The sequence below is a fragment of the Neocloeon triangulifer genome, unplaced genomic scaffold, assembly GCF_031216515.1.
Source record: "Neocloeon triangulifer isolate White Clay Creek 2 clone unplaced genomic scaffold, ASM3121651v1 ptg000014l, whole genome shotgun sequence".
Classification (NCBI taxonomy): Eukaryota; Metazoa; Arthropoda; class Insecta; order Ephemeroptera; family Baetidae; genus Neocloeon; species Neocloeon triangulifer.
This window is the reverse complement of record NW_026775556.1, coordinates 20,414,752-20,430,079: the sequence shown is the minus strand read 5'-3', so window position 1 is coordinate 20,430,079 and position 15,328 is coordinate 20,414,752. Positions and strand designations below refer to the sequence as shown.

At 39.5% G+C, this 15,328-nt stretch overlaps 4 protein-coding genes across 5 annotated transcripts; 2 read left to right on the top strand and 2 right to left on the bottom strand.

Moving 5' to 3' along the window:
* Nucleotides 1-7,252: 7,252 nt before the first annotated feature.
* On the bottom strand, nt 7,253-8,417 carry LOC132200173 (anamorsin homolog). Its single transcript, XM_059625429.1, has 2 exons — nt 8,244-8,417; nt 7,253-8,116 (listed from the first exon to the last, which is right to left on the bottom strand). Exons 1-2 carry the CDS (start codon nt 8,318-8,320, stop codon nt 7,387-7,389), a joined length of 807 nt encoding a protein of 268 aa, XP_059481412.1. The 5' UTR covers nt 8,321-8,417; the 3' UTR covers nt 7,253-7,386.
* A 101-nt stretch (nt 8,418-8,518) lies between these two features.
* On the top strand, nt 8,519-10,614 carry LOC132200444 (cellular tumor antigen p53-like). 2 transcript variants are annotated; one of them, XM_059625911.1, is made up of 6 exons: nt 8,519-8,659; nt 8,813-9,377; nt 9,442-9,628; nt 9,681-9,897; nt 9,953-10,175; nt 10,252-10,614. In XM_059625911.1, the coding sequence occupies exons 1-6, from the start codon at nt 8,640-8,642 to the stop codon at nt 10,393-10,395; spliced, it is 1,356 nt and encodes a 451-aa protein (XP_059481894.1). In that variant the 5' UTR covers nt 8,519-8,639; the 3' UTR covers nt 10,396-10,614. The 2 variants fall into 2 exon arrangements, with proteins under 2 accessions (XP_059481894.1, XP_059481893.1); XM_059625910.1 differs by lacking the exon at nt 8,519-8,659 and having other exon boundaries at nt 8,670-9,377.
* Nucleotides 10,456-11,883, bottom strand: LOC132200446 (adenosine 5'-monophosphoramidase HINT3-like). Its single transcript, XM_059625913.1, has 4 exons — nt 11,653-11,883; nt 11,478-11,595; nt 11,234-11,427; nt 10,456-11,172 (listed from the first exon to the last, which is right to left on the bottom strand). Exons 1-4 carry the CDS (start codon nt 11,725-11,727, stop codon nt 11,140-11,142), a joined length of 420 nt encoding a protein of 139 aa, XP_059481896.1. The 5' UTR covers nt 11,728-11,883; the 3' UTR covers nt 10,456-11,139.
* Nucleotides 11,884-12,089: 206 nt separating this feature from the next.
* Nucleotides 12,090-15,274, top strand: LOC132200445 (inositol polyphosphate 5-phosphatase K-like). Its single transcript, XM_059625912.1, has 10 exons — nt 12,090-12,406; nt 12,708-12,832; nt 12,917-13,021; nt 13,234-13,311; nt 13,370-13,517; nt 13,572-13,747; nt 13,799-14,035; nt 14,090-14,243; nt 14,297-14,437; nt 14,497-15,274. The coding sequence occupies exons 2-10, from the start codon at nt 12,819-12,821 to the stop codon at nt 14,722-14,724; spliced, it is 1,281 nt and encodes a 426-aa protein (XP_059481895.1). The 5' UTR covers nt 12,090-12,406; nt 12,708-12,818; the 3' UTR covers nt 14,725-15,274.
* The last annotated feature ends 54 nt before the right edge of the window (nt 15,275-15,328 follow it).

Here is a 15,328-nt window from a genome sequence, read left to right as displayed (position 1 = left end):
TCAAAACAATTGATGTAAAAAAGGTTTTGATCAATTTTGTCTTATGGGATCATATTTTTTGCCACTTTTAATAACATAAATCTAAATTTAATTTAAAAATTAAAAAAAGAGGGAAAAATGAATGTACGCCTCTTATTGATTTTGAATTCCTCGGTGAAACTTTTGCTTGTCATTCAGAATAGCTCGAAATGCTTTCTCAGATAATCTGTTTTCAAGTATTTTGCTGATTGTTTGAAGTTTTTCTTCCTTGAAAAAAAATGCCAACTGCAGACTTAGTAATCATATTACTGATAAATAAATCATTCAAAAGACCACGTTTTTCACCTCATGAAATTGACTTTCATCATCAAAGAAAAATTATTTTTTAAAGATCATAAATTAAAACTAATCATAGTAATCGCCAAAATAAGTATTACTTGTCGAACGCCTGAAAATCCCATGCTCGATATATGATTCGTGCACCTTAGCAAATGATAGAGGTAAAAATAAAATGGCAAAATTTTTTTCAACTATCAAATTTGACTAAAACCAACAACAAATCCACTGATATAGAAAATAGTCGACTTGTTTCATCCGAGAATGAAAATGACTTTTTTGCCCATTTTTTATTTCCGATTTTCCATTTCAATAAAATAAAAACTTGAAATTAGCTCTAATCCTGCGAATCGTGGATCGCGGAAACAAAGAATCCATTCATTCGGTAATTAACCAACTTTGAGCGCAGACGAGCCATTGAATCGCTCGTTATTCAGCAGTAATCAAACACACACACACACACACACACACACACACACACACACACACACACTCTGGCTGGTTGACTGACTGACGCAAACAAAACTTTCGGCGCAAATCGGATGTACATAAAGCGGAATGATGCGCCGAGAGCGGCGAGCGAACGAGCAGAGGGAGATGGAAATTATTTGATTCGCGCGCAAATGCGATTTTCATCAGCACCACCAAGCCAGCGCCGAGCCATACAATTTGATGAGATTCATCTCATCCATTCTGTGGAGCACGCCTTTTGAATAGGAAAACCAGATTTTCATTAACTGTTACCCCAGCAGCGCCGCCTCTTCACCATCCGCTCTTTGCATTCAGCAGTCACCATCAAAGTTAATTACTACTTTGATATAGCGAGAGAGGAGAGAGACGGCTCTGCCGCCCGGGCTGCATTTATTCTTCTTATTCACCACGACCGTTCGGCCGGCTGACTGACTTTTTATTTTTATTATGATAGAATTAAAGCCGCATAGCAGCAGATGTGCCCGCGCTCAACACACGCCTGGCCCATTCAAAAGGTTTAATTCATCAAATCTCATCATCATCCCTCGCTGCCGCCGTCGCCCCCGCCTCCTCCCGCGTTTACAGAAAAAGCGAGAGAGATTGGCGCGGCCCCTGTAATTTGCTCCATCATTGACGCCGCTTTTATGCTCTCCGAACGGGTTGATGCTAATTAAAACAACGGTGGTTGGCGCAAGTTTCTTGTGGAACTTGTGCGGTGGCACAGCGACTTAAGATGGAGAAAGTTGATTATGCGATTGCTCATTTGGTGATTGAATCCAAATGTTCCTGTTTGAAATTTCTCTGTTTACAATTAAAATTACTCCAAAATTAAGAGAGCTTTCAAGTGAATGTGCAAAAGTAGCAAGATAATAACTTTTCTTCGTGCAATAAAAATAATTGATAATCTATATTTGTGAACAAAATATATTTGAAAAGCGGAAAAAAATTTGAAAAAAGCAAAATACTTTATACGTTTTATATAAAAAATGATAATAAATAGTAAATAAGAATTAAGAAAAATGCATCATAAAGGAACGGGATAAAGTTAACTTTAGATCCCAGAAAGAAGGAACTTGTCCTACTTTTAATTTAACTTGTTTAATTACTATATTAAGACAAGTAAAAAAGAAGTACATAACATCAAAATCTTAATGGAATGGAATACTAAATTTGGTAATCAGACCGTTGAAGGAGTCACCTTTTTCAAAGAACAATGAAGTTGAGGAATAAATTTTAGTTTTTTTTATATTTTTTTTTAATCAAAGTAAAAAAATCTAAAAGTCGTCAGAATTCCAAAATAAGTAATTTTCAGTCTCTCAATTTGCTACTAAATTATTTTAGGACATTGAAAAATTTTACATAAAAGTCATTGTCTCTTTCAAATTCTTTATTTTGGAAGATAAAAGCGAAAGTTCATCAAATCATCAGATATTCAACCGCTGGTTTGGCATCAACAGTCGGAGATGGGAAGAATCTGAAGCTCGCATCGCATTACATTTTCTTTTCACTCGTTGCTTTATCCCGGTCGGCATAAATATATCATTTCTATATATTCACTCACACACAAAGAGAACGCGATGTTTCCTCCCATTCTCTGGCAGCAGCAGCCGCGCCCGCCATCAAATCATAACCCATCCATAGAATATAAAAACTTTTGAGCAAATTAAAAAAAAATCTAGACCTCTCTCTTCCTTTCATGCACAAATTTTTCCATTCTCCCTCCGCGCGCGGAGAGCGCGAGCGAGCACTCCATTCATTCTTTGACTTAATACACGTAATGCGTTAAGGGGATGGGGGTTGGTTGGTTGGTGGATGCTGATGAAAAAATGTAATATACATGCGACTGCCTGCGATGGAGACTGACTGGCTTTGCTTACGTACACGAGGCCCGTTGTTTCGTCGCTGCCGAGAGGGTCGAGGTGAAAAATTACTTTATGCAAACGACAAAACATCCTCAATTGTTCTCCATGGAATATTATTCACGACGACGGCGGCACACGAGGCATGAACGTTGCCTTTCACCGTTTGCATTAAGACTAACTTCACTAATCAAGAAATGGCATTGCCTGTGTTTTGACTCGTCGCTTGCAAAAAACAAAACTCCATATTGCTTATTGTACTGGGCGAATTTTAATTAATCAGAAACGCTTGCCAATCCTACAAAAAAATATTTCCTCATTTTCTCATTTGGAGTTTATTTTAATTGAAAATAATCACAACCATGTTTTTAATCTTCATTCAAATCGAAATGTAATGGATTGCTTTTGAAGAAAGCCAAAATTTAAATCAATTTCTTTTTGCTAAATCGGTAGAAAAATGTACGTAAACAAAACGTTCATCGCTTGATAGCAGCAGAACCACAATGACGATATAGAGCGCATCCAGTGAGTGCCCCTGCTAAACAGTGAGTAGGCTATTTGCTAAGCGTCCGTGCACAATGTGTTGCATACCATCTCTGAAACAAGGCGTCTCAGGCTCTCACAACGTAGAGTTGATTTTCATAGCGATCCTTAATTTAATTTAAGACGCTCCTCAATCTCATTTGCAAAATAGTACATTTTAACAGGGAAAAAGCTGAAAGATTTTAACAATCATGTCAATCATACATAAACTAAAATAAAAAAAAAATAAAAAAACTTTTTGATTATGAAATTTTTTACCATCAAGAGAATATTGACAAATAAATAGAAAGAATTTTTTTTAAATTTACTCACGTTAATTTTCGAGTGAATAATTATTTTGCTAGGTAAAATATGATTCTAAGGGAACATGAATCAAACTCCACAAATTTTTAACATGATTTGTGGTAATTTGAAAAAAAAGTGAACAAATCACACAAAGCAGTTTTAATTATTATTCTTGTTACGTTTCTGCAAGTAATTATTAAAAAAAATATCCAACTGGATGAACCATGTGGTTGTAATTATTTTATTAAAAAATGTTTTCAACATTAAGTTAATGTACAAAATTGATGGTTTAAATTAAGAGATCCCTATTTAATTTTTAGATACTTAATAATGATTTGACACATTTGAAAATTCTCTCAATTTTAACAATGCTATGGTAAAATTTATTTTTCAAGTTGAAAATTTCTATTTAAAATACAACTTGATGCCACCCTTGTCAAACAGGAGGCCATTGAGGCCACGACCGAGTCCACTTCGAGACCATGGTCTCTATGGACTCGAGCGTGGCCTCAGTGGCCTCGAGTTGAGGTCACTTTGAGCACTGACTCCGTGGCCTCGATGGACTCGGTGTGGTCTCCATGGACTCGGAGTGACCTCGGCGGTCTCCGTGGACTCGGGAGTGATCTCGGTGGTCTCCGTGGACTCGGAGTGATCTCGGTGGTCTCCGTGGACTCGGGAGTGATCTCAGTGGTCTCCGTGGACTCGGGAGTGATCTCGGTGGTCTCCGTGGACTCGGAGTGATCTCAGTGGTCTCCGTGGACTCGGGAGTGATCTCGGTGGTCTCCGTGGACTCGGAGTGATCTCAGTGGTCTCCGTGGACTCGGGAGTGATCTCGGTGGTCTCCGTGGACTCGGAGTGACCTCGGTGGCCTCGGAATGGTCTCAATGGTCTCGAAGTGACCTCGGCGGTCTCCATGCACTCGGAGTGGTCTCAGCGGCCTCCGAGTGACCTCAAGTTGTGATTTTGATTTTTCGCATTATTTTTAATATTTTAAAATTTTAAAAGCAGCAGATTTTTTTAAAGGCAATGTTTTTATGAAAATTATATGAAAAATTATTCTGTTGAATATTATTACAGATTACAATTTTGATTTGAAAAAATCAACCAAAATAAAAACTGAATATTTTGGCAAAAATAAAGCTGAAGAGCCTTATTACATTATTAAATTGATTAAAATATCTATTTTTTAATGACTTTCTGGTTAAGATTTTGATTAAACTGGTTTCAATTTTTTTTATAATTATGACTGATCAACAGAAGATAAATTAATAATTAATATACCTAATTTCCTATTATGATCCATTTCAACTGGCGGCTGTTTTTTGGAATTAATTATGGTTCACGTAGCAGCAAGTACAAAAACAACGCGGTTTAGAGAACAACTCATAAATACAAAAAAAAAAAAAATAATTCAATTTTGCATATTAAAAAGTTTCTAATTTTTGCAAAATAATTTTTTTTTATAATTTGATGTAAATTAAAAATTTTAAAATATTAAAAATAATGCGAAAAAATAAAAAATTAAACTTGAGGTCACTCGGAGGCCACTGAGACCACTCCGAGTGCATGGAGACCACCGAGGTCACTTCGAGACCATTGAGACCATTCCGAGGTCACTCCGAGTCCACGGAGACCACCGAGATCACTCCCGAGTCCACGGAGACCACTGAGATCACTCCGAGTCCACGGAGACCACCGAGATCACTCCCGAGTCCACGGAGACCACTGAGATCACTCCGAGTCCACGGAGACCACCGAGATCACTCCCGAGTCCACGGAGACCACTGAGATCACTCCCGAGTCCACGGAGACCACCGAGATCACTCCCGAGTCCACGGAGACCGCCGAGGTCACTCCGAGTCCATGGAGACCACACCGAGTCCATCGAGGCCACGGAGTCAGTGCTCAAAGTGACCTCAACTCGAGGCCACTGAGGCCACGCTCGAGTCCATAGAGACCATGGTCTCGAAGTGGACTCGGTCGTGGCCTCAATGGCCTCCTGTTTGACAAGGGCAGTGAATGGCGGGGAAAAAATAATCTTCATCCTTCTCTTTTAATTATGAAATTGAAGTGATTACTGGAAAGAGGCACTTTACAATTCTTGCGCTGAATAAGAAGAGCGAGGACGCAAAGCTCGTCAACCTGCTGTTGACAACACGCACTTACTTTTTCTCACAGCGAGCACATTGTCAGGTGGCGCGCACAATAAAAAAGCAGGCGCCACTCGCCGAGAAACAAGATTGCGCTGAGAGAAGGCGACATTCAAATGCTGACAAAAAGGGAAAACTTGTTTGGTAAATTACTTTTTCCAGAATTAAGCCCGCAGCTGCCGAAGCAGGCGCGTCAAATTGGAAATTGGACGCAGAGCTTTCGATCGGCGCGAGAAACTCGCGGACCCATTATCAGTGGCCGAGACAAAAAGCCATCTTGAGAGATTCATTGATGAGATGCAAATCTACAAATTTCGCAGGGAAAATATACATATATGGGGCGCACCAGCCGCCAGCAGGTATAGCGCGCAAGCGTGATTTCATTAGACTCAACCCCCTTCTTGCGCGGGCTAACTCCGCCCTTAATTAAACCTAAGTGCCTGCCTCCCTCTGCTCCAGCCTGCATGATATTTTATCAATTTGCGGTTGTTTAAAATAAAAAAATGCGCCAGTAGCCGGGCGAGTTCGCTCCTCATCCCTGCTCGGACTACTCCTTTTGTTATCCACTCTCTCTCTTCTCCACATAATGCGCTTAGGCGAAACAAAAGCCACCGAGCGAGCGAGCGAGCACTCCGCTCGCTGCTAATGAAAATTATTTTGATTAATCACAATGCCGCTTTTGTTTGTGATCATGTTCCGATAGGGGATTTCTTTGGAGCCGCCGTAAAAACAAACAGATGGGAGGAGGCGGCGCTTTATTTTGCAGTAGGTTAAAATTAAAAACGAGCCTGCCTGCCTCACTGACTGACTGAGTGATTAATCAAAGATGACTCCATTATAATTATTTGTGCGCGAGCTTGCAATGAAAAGAGAGACTGGACTCAAAAGACGGTCTTTGTGTGCGCTAAAAAATTGAGTCTGCCGCGCGCTGCATTGATGCAAAAATGGCTCGCCGCTTTTGAGTAATTACGAAATTGTGCACTGGTTCGTGCTCAGGTCTGAAGGGAGAAGCAAGTTGCTTTGGAGCGCGCATTTTTATTTCTCTCTAAACAACCTGCGTGCTTACTAAAATAAGTGCGTAAAAGGAATTAATGCTGTTGAAATTATGACGTTTCAAAAAATAATTTAAAAGAAAACTAATAGCATAATCTCATTTTCACAATCAGAGGTATTGAATTTTATAAATTATATAACTCTAGAAAATATATTTTTTAAAAATGCCAAATTTAAGAAAAAAAGAAATAAACAAATGAAAAATGCCAAATGAATAATAATTTACCATTTTGAGTCTACATAATATGAAAGTAAGAATTATCATTTATTTAAATTTTGTGGTAGAATATCATGATCAAGGGTTTATTCATGTTGATTTAAAATTAGTTTTTCCCTGATGGGCTTTCCGAGTTGTTTATTGTTTAAGAAATAACAATATTATTATGGCTTCAGTCCGCAGCCAAAACATGGAGACTTTAGAGCAGGACATTTTTCTCTCAAACAATAAACAACTCACAAGACCCATTGAGAAAAAGCTTATTTTAAATTCAAATCACAAGTTATTTAAATCTTCAATTAATCAAAATTTGTAATATTAAAAATAAATAATTGAATTTGAAATAAATGCATCCAAAATATGCATTAGAACAAATTTTATTTAAACGTATTCCTTCATTTCACATAATATTCAGTTTTCGAGCAATTCTTACAAACTAATTAATGTGCCCAGAAAAATAAAGCTACAAATTTAATTGAAGCCACCACCACATTTATATGTCATCTTGCAGCATGCTTGCATTCAGGGTCACCTTCTCACCAGGCTTGAAGGCTGGCATTCCTAGGTAAGGGCAAGAGGCGCAGCGGAAGGCATCCCCTAAGTAACAGCTTCCGCACGAGGATTTGGGTTGGTCCTGAGGTTTTGGGGTTTCGTCGCCAGCATTTTCAGCCGCAAGGACTTTGTCCAGTCCGCAGCTGCAGTCCTTGCACGCCTTCCTCTTTCCGGTGGTGCCGCAAACCAAGAGAGAGGCAGCGTCTGGCTTTTTGAGGTCTTCCTCGTCGATCAGCAGGTCGGGGTCAATAGTGTCCTCCAAGGTGACCCCACCTTTCTGGGCAGCCTCCCACACAGCCTTTGCGTCTTCTTTCAGTTCCAGTTTCTTTGAGCTGCCGATTTCAAAGGAAGGTTTTGTGCACGTGACTTCAATGCAGTCGGCGATGGCTGCCTGCGGAACTGGTTCGGAAATGTTGGCAAAGCCAGAGAGCACCAAAGTTGACTCGAGGTCGTCTGAGCTGGGCTGAATCACAACTAGTCTACCACTTGATTTGAGAATTCGACTGACATCGGCCAGAAGGACGATATTTTCTACTGCATTCAAAGGTGATTTGAGGACTTTGGCAAGGACAACTGTGTCATATTTGCTGGCCTCAAGTTTGGAGGTGCCACTGCCAGACCCAAGCTCAAAGTTTGTACTTCCAACTGTGTCTGATAGCTTTTGAGAGACCCTGAAAGTAAAGAAAAAAATTAATTATACAGATCAGTAAAAAAATCCAATTTCATTAGAGGTTGAAAATTTTCTGTCATGAAATTTTCAAACTTGAGCTATTAAAAAAGTTTTTAACCCAATTTTACCTTGTACAATCATCGCTGGTTGTTTCATTTTCGTTCCAGAGTAGAAGAAGTTTTTCTCCCGTCTTTATCGAGTCCATTTTACGCTGCAATTAGGACAGGAATTGCAATTCCAGACGGTTCTCTTAGTTCTCTCTGTTGTTTTTCTCTAGTTTTTGTTATCTTTCCTCTTTACCCATAACGGCCACGCCCACCTTTAGGTCCTTTAAAATTCAAATTTCGCGCTGCCCCTTGCGCACGACACCTCTCTTTTCTTGATTGTTGCGTGATTTGAAATTTCTCCCCCACTCGGCCGTGTCTGTTTTGCCGACAAGTTCGAACTTGTTTGATCTTGCTTAAATCCGTCCAGACGCTCCAGAAAAGAGGATTCCCTGCATTTCATGACAGAATTCAGCCGAAATGAATTTGAACGTCGGACCGTGAGCATTTTTCCCTCCTATTCTGCCACTTTTTCTGTCAACACGCTGCCGGTTGCCGAGAGCGACTTTTTTAGACACGATTCCCTAAATACTTGCAACATTTCGTGTAACCACAATGCATAAATCTGATATTTTGCGTTCTCATTTATGCAGACACCAAGTTGAGAACGACCATGATGACAGCGAGCACAGCCACGCCGAGTCAAGAGAAGGAACAACCGACGACGAGCCGATGGTAATATCGGATGTTGTGCCCTCGCAAGCCTTCCAACCACCTGTGGGGCTGCCCGATGGACCTTTGGCGGCCCACCGGGGCCCTCCGACGGCCCACCATTTGGCCATCCCGTCGGCCCACCAGTTGCCTCAGCAAATGCACGACGTCCACCAACAACAATTTGCAGCTCACCTTCCAAACAATTTTTATCCGTCTCAAATTCAACCGAATTTCACAAGCCAAATTCAACCCCCTGCTTACCAAAATATGGTCACAAACCACCCCAGAATGCCAATGAACACCTTCACCCACCATGGTTATCCTAGCACCATCCAACAGTCGCACGGACAAATTGTGAGGGCCAACAATATCGGGCCTGTTTGCAGAAATGTCTCCAACCAAGCCACTTGCGAGCTTCCGAGCATGGAGGAGTTCCCCGGAAACTTTGATTTCCAAATTCATGTGGCCAAAGCCTTGGAGGACAGCAAACGTCCTGCTTGGGAGGTAGTTAAAATTTTAAAAGAAGCTTTAATTTAGAAAAATATTAATTTTGTCCATTTAATTGCAGTACTCCGAGATACTCAACAAATTGTATGTGATGGAAGGGCGAAATGTGCCAATTCAATTTAAGGTGAACAATATAGACCCTTCAATGTACGTCCGTGCCGTAGCTGTTTACTGCGATCCTGATTCTTCTAATAAGCCGGTGCTGAGATGCCCCAAACACATGAGACTTGACGAACCCCTAAACAAAGGTGAGATTATATTTTTATTTGAAGAAAAAAAATCTTATCTTTATATTTACAGACTACGGCTACATTGACCATGTAATTCGAGCCAACAACCAGAACGCCAGCTATGAAAAAGACCCACAAAGTGAGCGCAGAAGTGTTTCTGTACCTTTGGGAATACCTCAGCCTGGGTCTGAATACGTGACCGTCCTGTATTCCCTGATGTGCCGAAGCAGCTGCGACAACGGCATCAACAGAAGAAGCTTGGCCTTATTGTTTACTTTAGAGATTAGGTTTATAATTTATATTTTCCTTCCTCTTCCTTGTAATCGCATAATTTATTTTCAGTGGAAGGGTGATTGGTCGACAAGTGCTTCCCATCCGAATATGTGCTTCTCCTCACAGGGATCGGATGCTAGATGAAAGGAAAGCCACCAAAGGCAGTATCTGCGGACAGGCTAGTCCGGGTGGACTAACTGTGAAAGAAGAGGACATGTCCTCAAGAATGAGCCATCTTCCAGAATCTCCTGATGATCACCTTGGACCATTGGACCAAATGTTCTTCGTCCCTGTAAGTTTTCACATCCGGTGGAATATTACTTAATTTTATCAAAATTATCAAACTTTATGCAATGATTATCTCTTAGGTAAATAACTGTGATGATTACATCGTCCTTGCTCGTTTGGCCAAAGACCTTGTTTTGAGGGACTACCCTGAAGGCCCCCTAAAAGACGCAGAACTGAACAGGTACCAGTCCATCCTCAACACCATGGGCGACAACCAGCAGTGAGTTTGAAGATACTGAGTTTGATGGGTACTGATAAAACTATCGAATACATTGTTACGACTATATTATGTTTATTGTTTACGAGTGCAAACAATTTTGCACTCAAATCATGCAGTTCAATGATGCACAGCAAGAACTTTTGTATATTTTCATTTATTTTGTAACGAGACTTCATGAAAGTCTGATTAAGTTTTATTATAAAACATAGCATCAACCAACAAATCCAGTTTGTTGTTGCAAACCTTCAAACCTTAACAACAAAAATAATTCCAACATAATTTATTTAACCTAAAACATCAACAACAAGTTTAAAGAGAATTGTACATCAAAGGTAGTTAACACGATATATATTTTATAATAAGCAATGATTAAAGCTTATCATTATCAAGCAGTTTTGTGGCAGATCTAGGGGCCCTAGGCCTTCAACTAGACCATGTAAAGGTTTTGTCTCAAAATTCGACACTACCAAGCGTAGAAAAGTTTCCCAACTATAGTATTTGTGCTTGATTACATTTTAATGCCATTTTCGAGCCGCCTAGGTCTGCCCGAATGAACACTCATGCTCGTAGGATTATCATAGTGGATGAATTCGTTGGCTCTCGAGGGGTTAAGTTTGGAATATGCGGAATTTTAACCGGAATGCAACATTTAGTTTTGATTGATTAAGTATCTAGAGAGCTTCTCACTACTGGTGTCGTCTACGCGAGGGGACAAAGCATTCCCACTCGTAACTTCTACAGGTGCACCTTATTCGGAAAGTCGATCGACAACATACTCTGGCTGAAAATTTTAAAAATCATTTTAAGTTTTGTTAATTCACAGATTTATTAATCGGACGTACTGAGACAAACCACCAGGAATTTTCTTTGAAGATGGACTTGTGCAAGAAGGTCATGCTGCTGGCTGGTGAAATGGCGTGCAGGTGGAGGTGACCGACTGAGTTGAAAGGTGGCCAGTGGTACCCGTACCTGGCGTCAGTTATGTCTCCACCTCTCTCAAGCAACATTTGTCTTCCGAGCTCCATTAGCCGCTGAGCTGTGAAATTCGATTAACTTTATCAATCTCAAGTTTAAATTAATTTTTACCTATTTTCTTTTGTGGCTTTGTGAGTGCCCTTGCATTTGGAATGTGCTCTCTGGTGACAATCAATAGATGGTGCTTAGCTGCCGGCTTAATGTCGGCAAATACAACAAAATCCTCATCCTGAAGTTGAATTAGAAGATTGTTAAGGGGGTTTCCAGTTTTGGATGTAAAACATACTTGAAAATATATGTCGTTCTTTTCCTTTCCATCGAATATTCTGCAAAAAACGCACTTGTCTCTTTCCACAGCCATGTTTCAACAGGTAATTGTAGATTCCTCAGGTGTTTGTATCAAGGTTTTGTAAAATTTTATCTTAAAAAGATGATTTTGTTATCTAGAATGACTAGAATCCCAGCCCTTCACCCGAAAATCTAAAGGGTTAAAGCTGCCAACTTAATACGAAAAATCAATTAAATTACTTTCTGAGAAAAGCGCAAAAGATTAAGCCAAAACCTAATTTTATTCAATTTCTGAATCTAGTATTGAAAAAGTAGCATTCAATTTTGAATGAAGCAAGATTTTTCTTGCTCCTTAAATTTTAATCAATAAAATGTATCAAAAGCAATGTAATGTTGCAACACTGCTGAGCGATCTGTCAAACGGGGGCGTGGTCTCTCGCATATGATGTAACATCAACACGAGATCGACTCGCTAGGAGTGGGAACGAAATTAAATTTAATTCGCGACTTGTGCTGCGCCAGAGAGCACCTGCAAAATTATTTTCTTATCGTCCAAGTGAGTTAAGGAACGAACTTTGCCTTTTCAGCTTGATAACGCACGTAATGTGGCCTCGCACAATCGACCACGACTTCTGCGGAGAAAGATTTCGCACAAAAATCACCGTGTCTTCTCCGAATTTATAACTATTGCGTGTTGAGCCGAGTCGTCCCAGTGGAAACATGATGATTGGAAACAAAATTTGCACAAAAACGTAAGTTGCATTAGTTGCAGGTTTAATATTTCAAGGGCGAGAGAAAAAAAAACAAGGCACTGTGGTCAGATTCGGATTACAGAGTCACTTGATTTTTTTTCTCGACTCAAGGTCGCTTTTCTCTTGCCTTCAAAAGATACATATATCATTTATGTTGCATAAACTTGTTTTAATTTGTTTTCTGAAAATGCAAAATTCAAGCCAATTCATATGTACAAATTAATTTTCTTTCAACATAAAACACGTCACCAATAGGTTTGTGTAAGGGCAATTTATAACGTTACTTTGCGATTGCTTGCAGGTGATTTGATTGCACCAAGGCGCTATAAGTGCCCTAGGGCAAAAGTGAAAGTGACTCAACTAGCGTGGAACGATTGAATAATCCCCTGTTTATTCGCAACTAGTCCTCGACATGGAAACGCTGAGGTGCGTCTTTTGGAGATGATCTATAATGATTAAAATTTAGTCTATTTCTGGAAAATACTTAATTTGATTTTGGACTTGTTCCAGGTTTTATTTTCTCACTTGGAATGTGGCCACTCAGCCTCCAGAAGAAAATTTTGCAGATATGCTCTGTCTTTCGCGCGAAAAATTGCCAGACTTTTACATCATTGGGTAATTAAAATAAGCCTATGCCACAAAAATTAAAATAAATCTAACATGAACCAGAAAATTAATGATGATAAATGACCAAAATTAGCTCATTTGTGATATTTTTAATGAATGCCTGAATGAATTTATTAAAATATCTTTATTTACTTAGAAACGTCTAAACTTTTTTTTTTAAATTAAAAATTAATGGATTTAATAATTTTTTTTCTTTTTAGCCTGCAAGAAGTAAAGGCCCAGCCTCAAAACTTGTTAATGAATGCTCTCTTCGATGACCCATGGAATAACAGCTTTAGGTGATTTTTGTTTTAATCTTTTTATAACTCATCTATTTAAAAACTTAATTTGTCACAGAGATTTGCTCATTGCCAAAGATTTTGTCAAAATCAAAACAATTCGCCTTCAAGGACTCCTACTCAGCATTTTCTGCCAAAGGCGTCACCTCCTCAAAGTCCGAGACATGGAAACTCAGTATACCAGAACTGGACTTGGCGGAATATGGGTAGATAATTTACATTTTTCTAAAAAGAAAAAATATATTTTTGGGACAATGCAGGGCAACAAAGGTGCCGTGAGCATCCGCTTGGCCATTTCCGGAGTGTCGATGGCCATTGTCAACTGCCACCTTTCGGCCCATGACCACATGAAGGAGGAAAGGGTGGCCGAATACAACACAATTCTCAAAAGCCACACTTACTCTATTAAAGAGACCAGCTACGTTTTATACCATGAGTAATAGATTCTTGATTTTAAACCGCATCCAAGACTAATTAATTTTTACAGCTATGTCTTTTGGCTCGGAGACTTGAATTTTCGTCTCAAAAGTGGTGCCAAGGGCAGTCTGACTGCTGACCAGATTGGATCCATGGTCAGCAGGGGCGAAATCAACGAGCTCTGCCAACATGACCAACTTAAGGAAGTGATGAAAAGTGGAGATGCCTTCAGTGAGTTGCGAGAACCGGCTATCGAATTTCCACCAACCTACAAGTTCAACATCCATTCCAGCATTTATGATCTCAAGTAGGACAATTTGTTATTTGTGTTGAAATGCTAATTTGAATTAATGCCCTTCAGACGTCGACCGGCATGGACCGATAGAATTCTCTACAAGGTCATACCAAACGTTTACGAGAATTTGACTCTCGACTGCCAGCCAATGTCCTACCGCAGTTGGGATAAATATTATCAAAGTGACCACAAGCCAGTAACGGCAGAGTTTGCTGCCAAAGTATATTTAATTAGAAAATATTTAAATTGTTTATTAATTAATGTCGTTCAAAGGTCATCAGTGATAACCACGACAGAGTTGTGGAGTTTGAAAACATCCAGAATTGGTTCCTAGACAGAGAGAATTCTGCCACTTTTGAACTTTCAGCAGACATAAGTTTAGAATCCGGCAGTGACTGGATTGGAATTTACAAAGTACATTATTGATCCGTTTAATTTATTCACATTTTTAATCTAATCATAAAATCAACCAGGTCAACTTCGCCAGTCTCGAAGACTACGTCTTCTACATTTACGTGCCAAGAACATCACAGACTGCGGGTCGCATGACAGTCACTTTCCCAGACATTGCGGTCGCCGAAGCTGGTGTTTATCAACTGTTGTATCTCACACACAACTCAGCAAGTGTCTTGGGCATGAGTGCCCCTTTCCTAGTTACTAAGGCAGATCCGACAAGATCGCCACAACGGCTGCGCTTCTGACCTTCACCGTACCGCGAAATCAACAGTTGAAACTTACACAGGTGTCCACCTAAGTCCCCATTGTATCTTCTAGTTTATCAGTTCAGACTGATTTTTGTTACATCATATATTTCCGTACTAATTCTGTTTTTCAGAGATGAATATATATTACCTCCTAAGTCAGACTAAGTTATTTTGTCATGTGCGAGTAGTTAATTATTTGTACTAATGGCTGGCTCCATATTTTGTTAAGATTTGTGCCACTTTTGATTTTATTCTAGAAAATTTTACTGCTGGCAAATTTGATTATAGCCCAAGCAATTGTCAGTTTTGTGTTGGTGTTAAGTAGACAATAATATCTTGTTATTTTTTTGTGGTAATTCGTGCTAAAAGCTAGACTCAGAATTGTGAGTGTTGTAAGTGTTGGATGATTTTGAAAACGCTGACGACCAACAAAAATGCTAGTTTAATATATATTCGGCAGCTGCTGGTGCTTTTTTGGCCACTACCACAAAAGGCACAGAAAAAGTAATGTATCTTACAATTAATAAAACAAAGCAAAGCAAACTGATTCTAAACCTTTCATTGGCATCTTAAAGTGTAATTCAATAAATACAACAGTTTT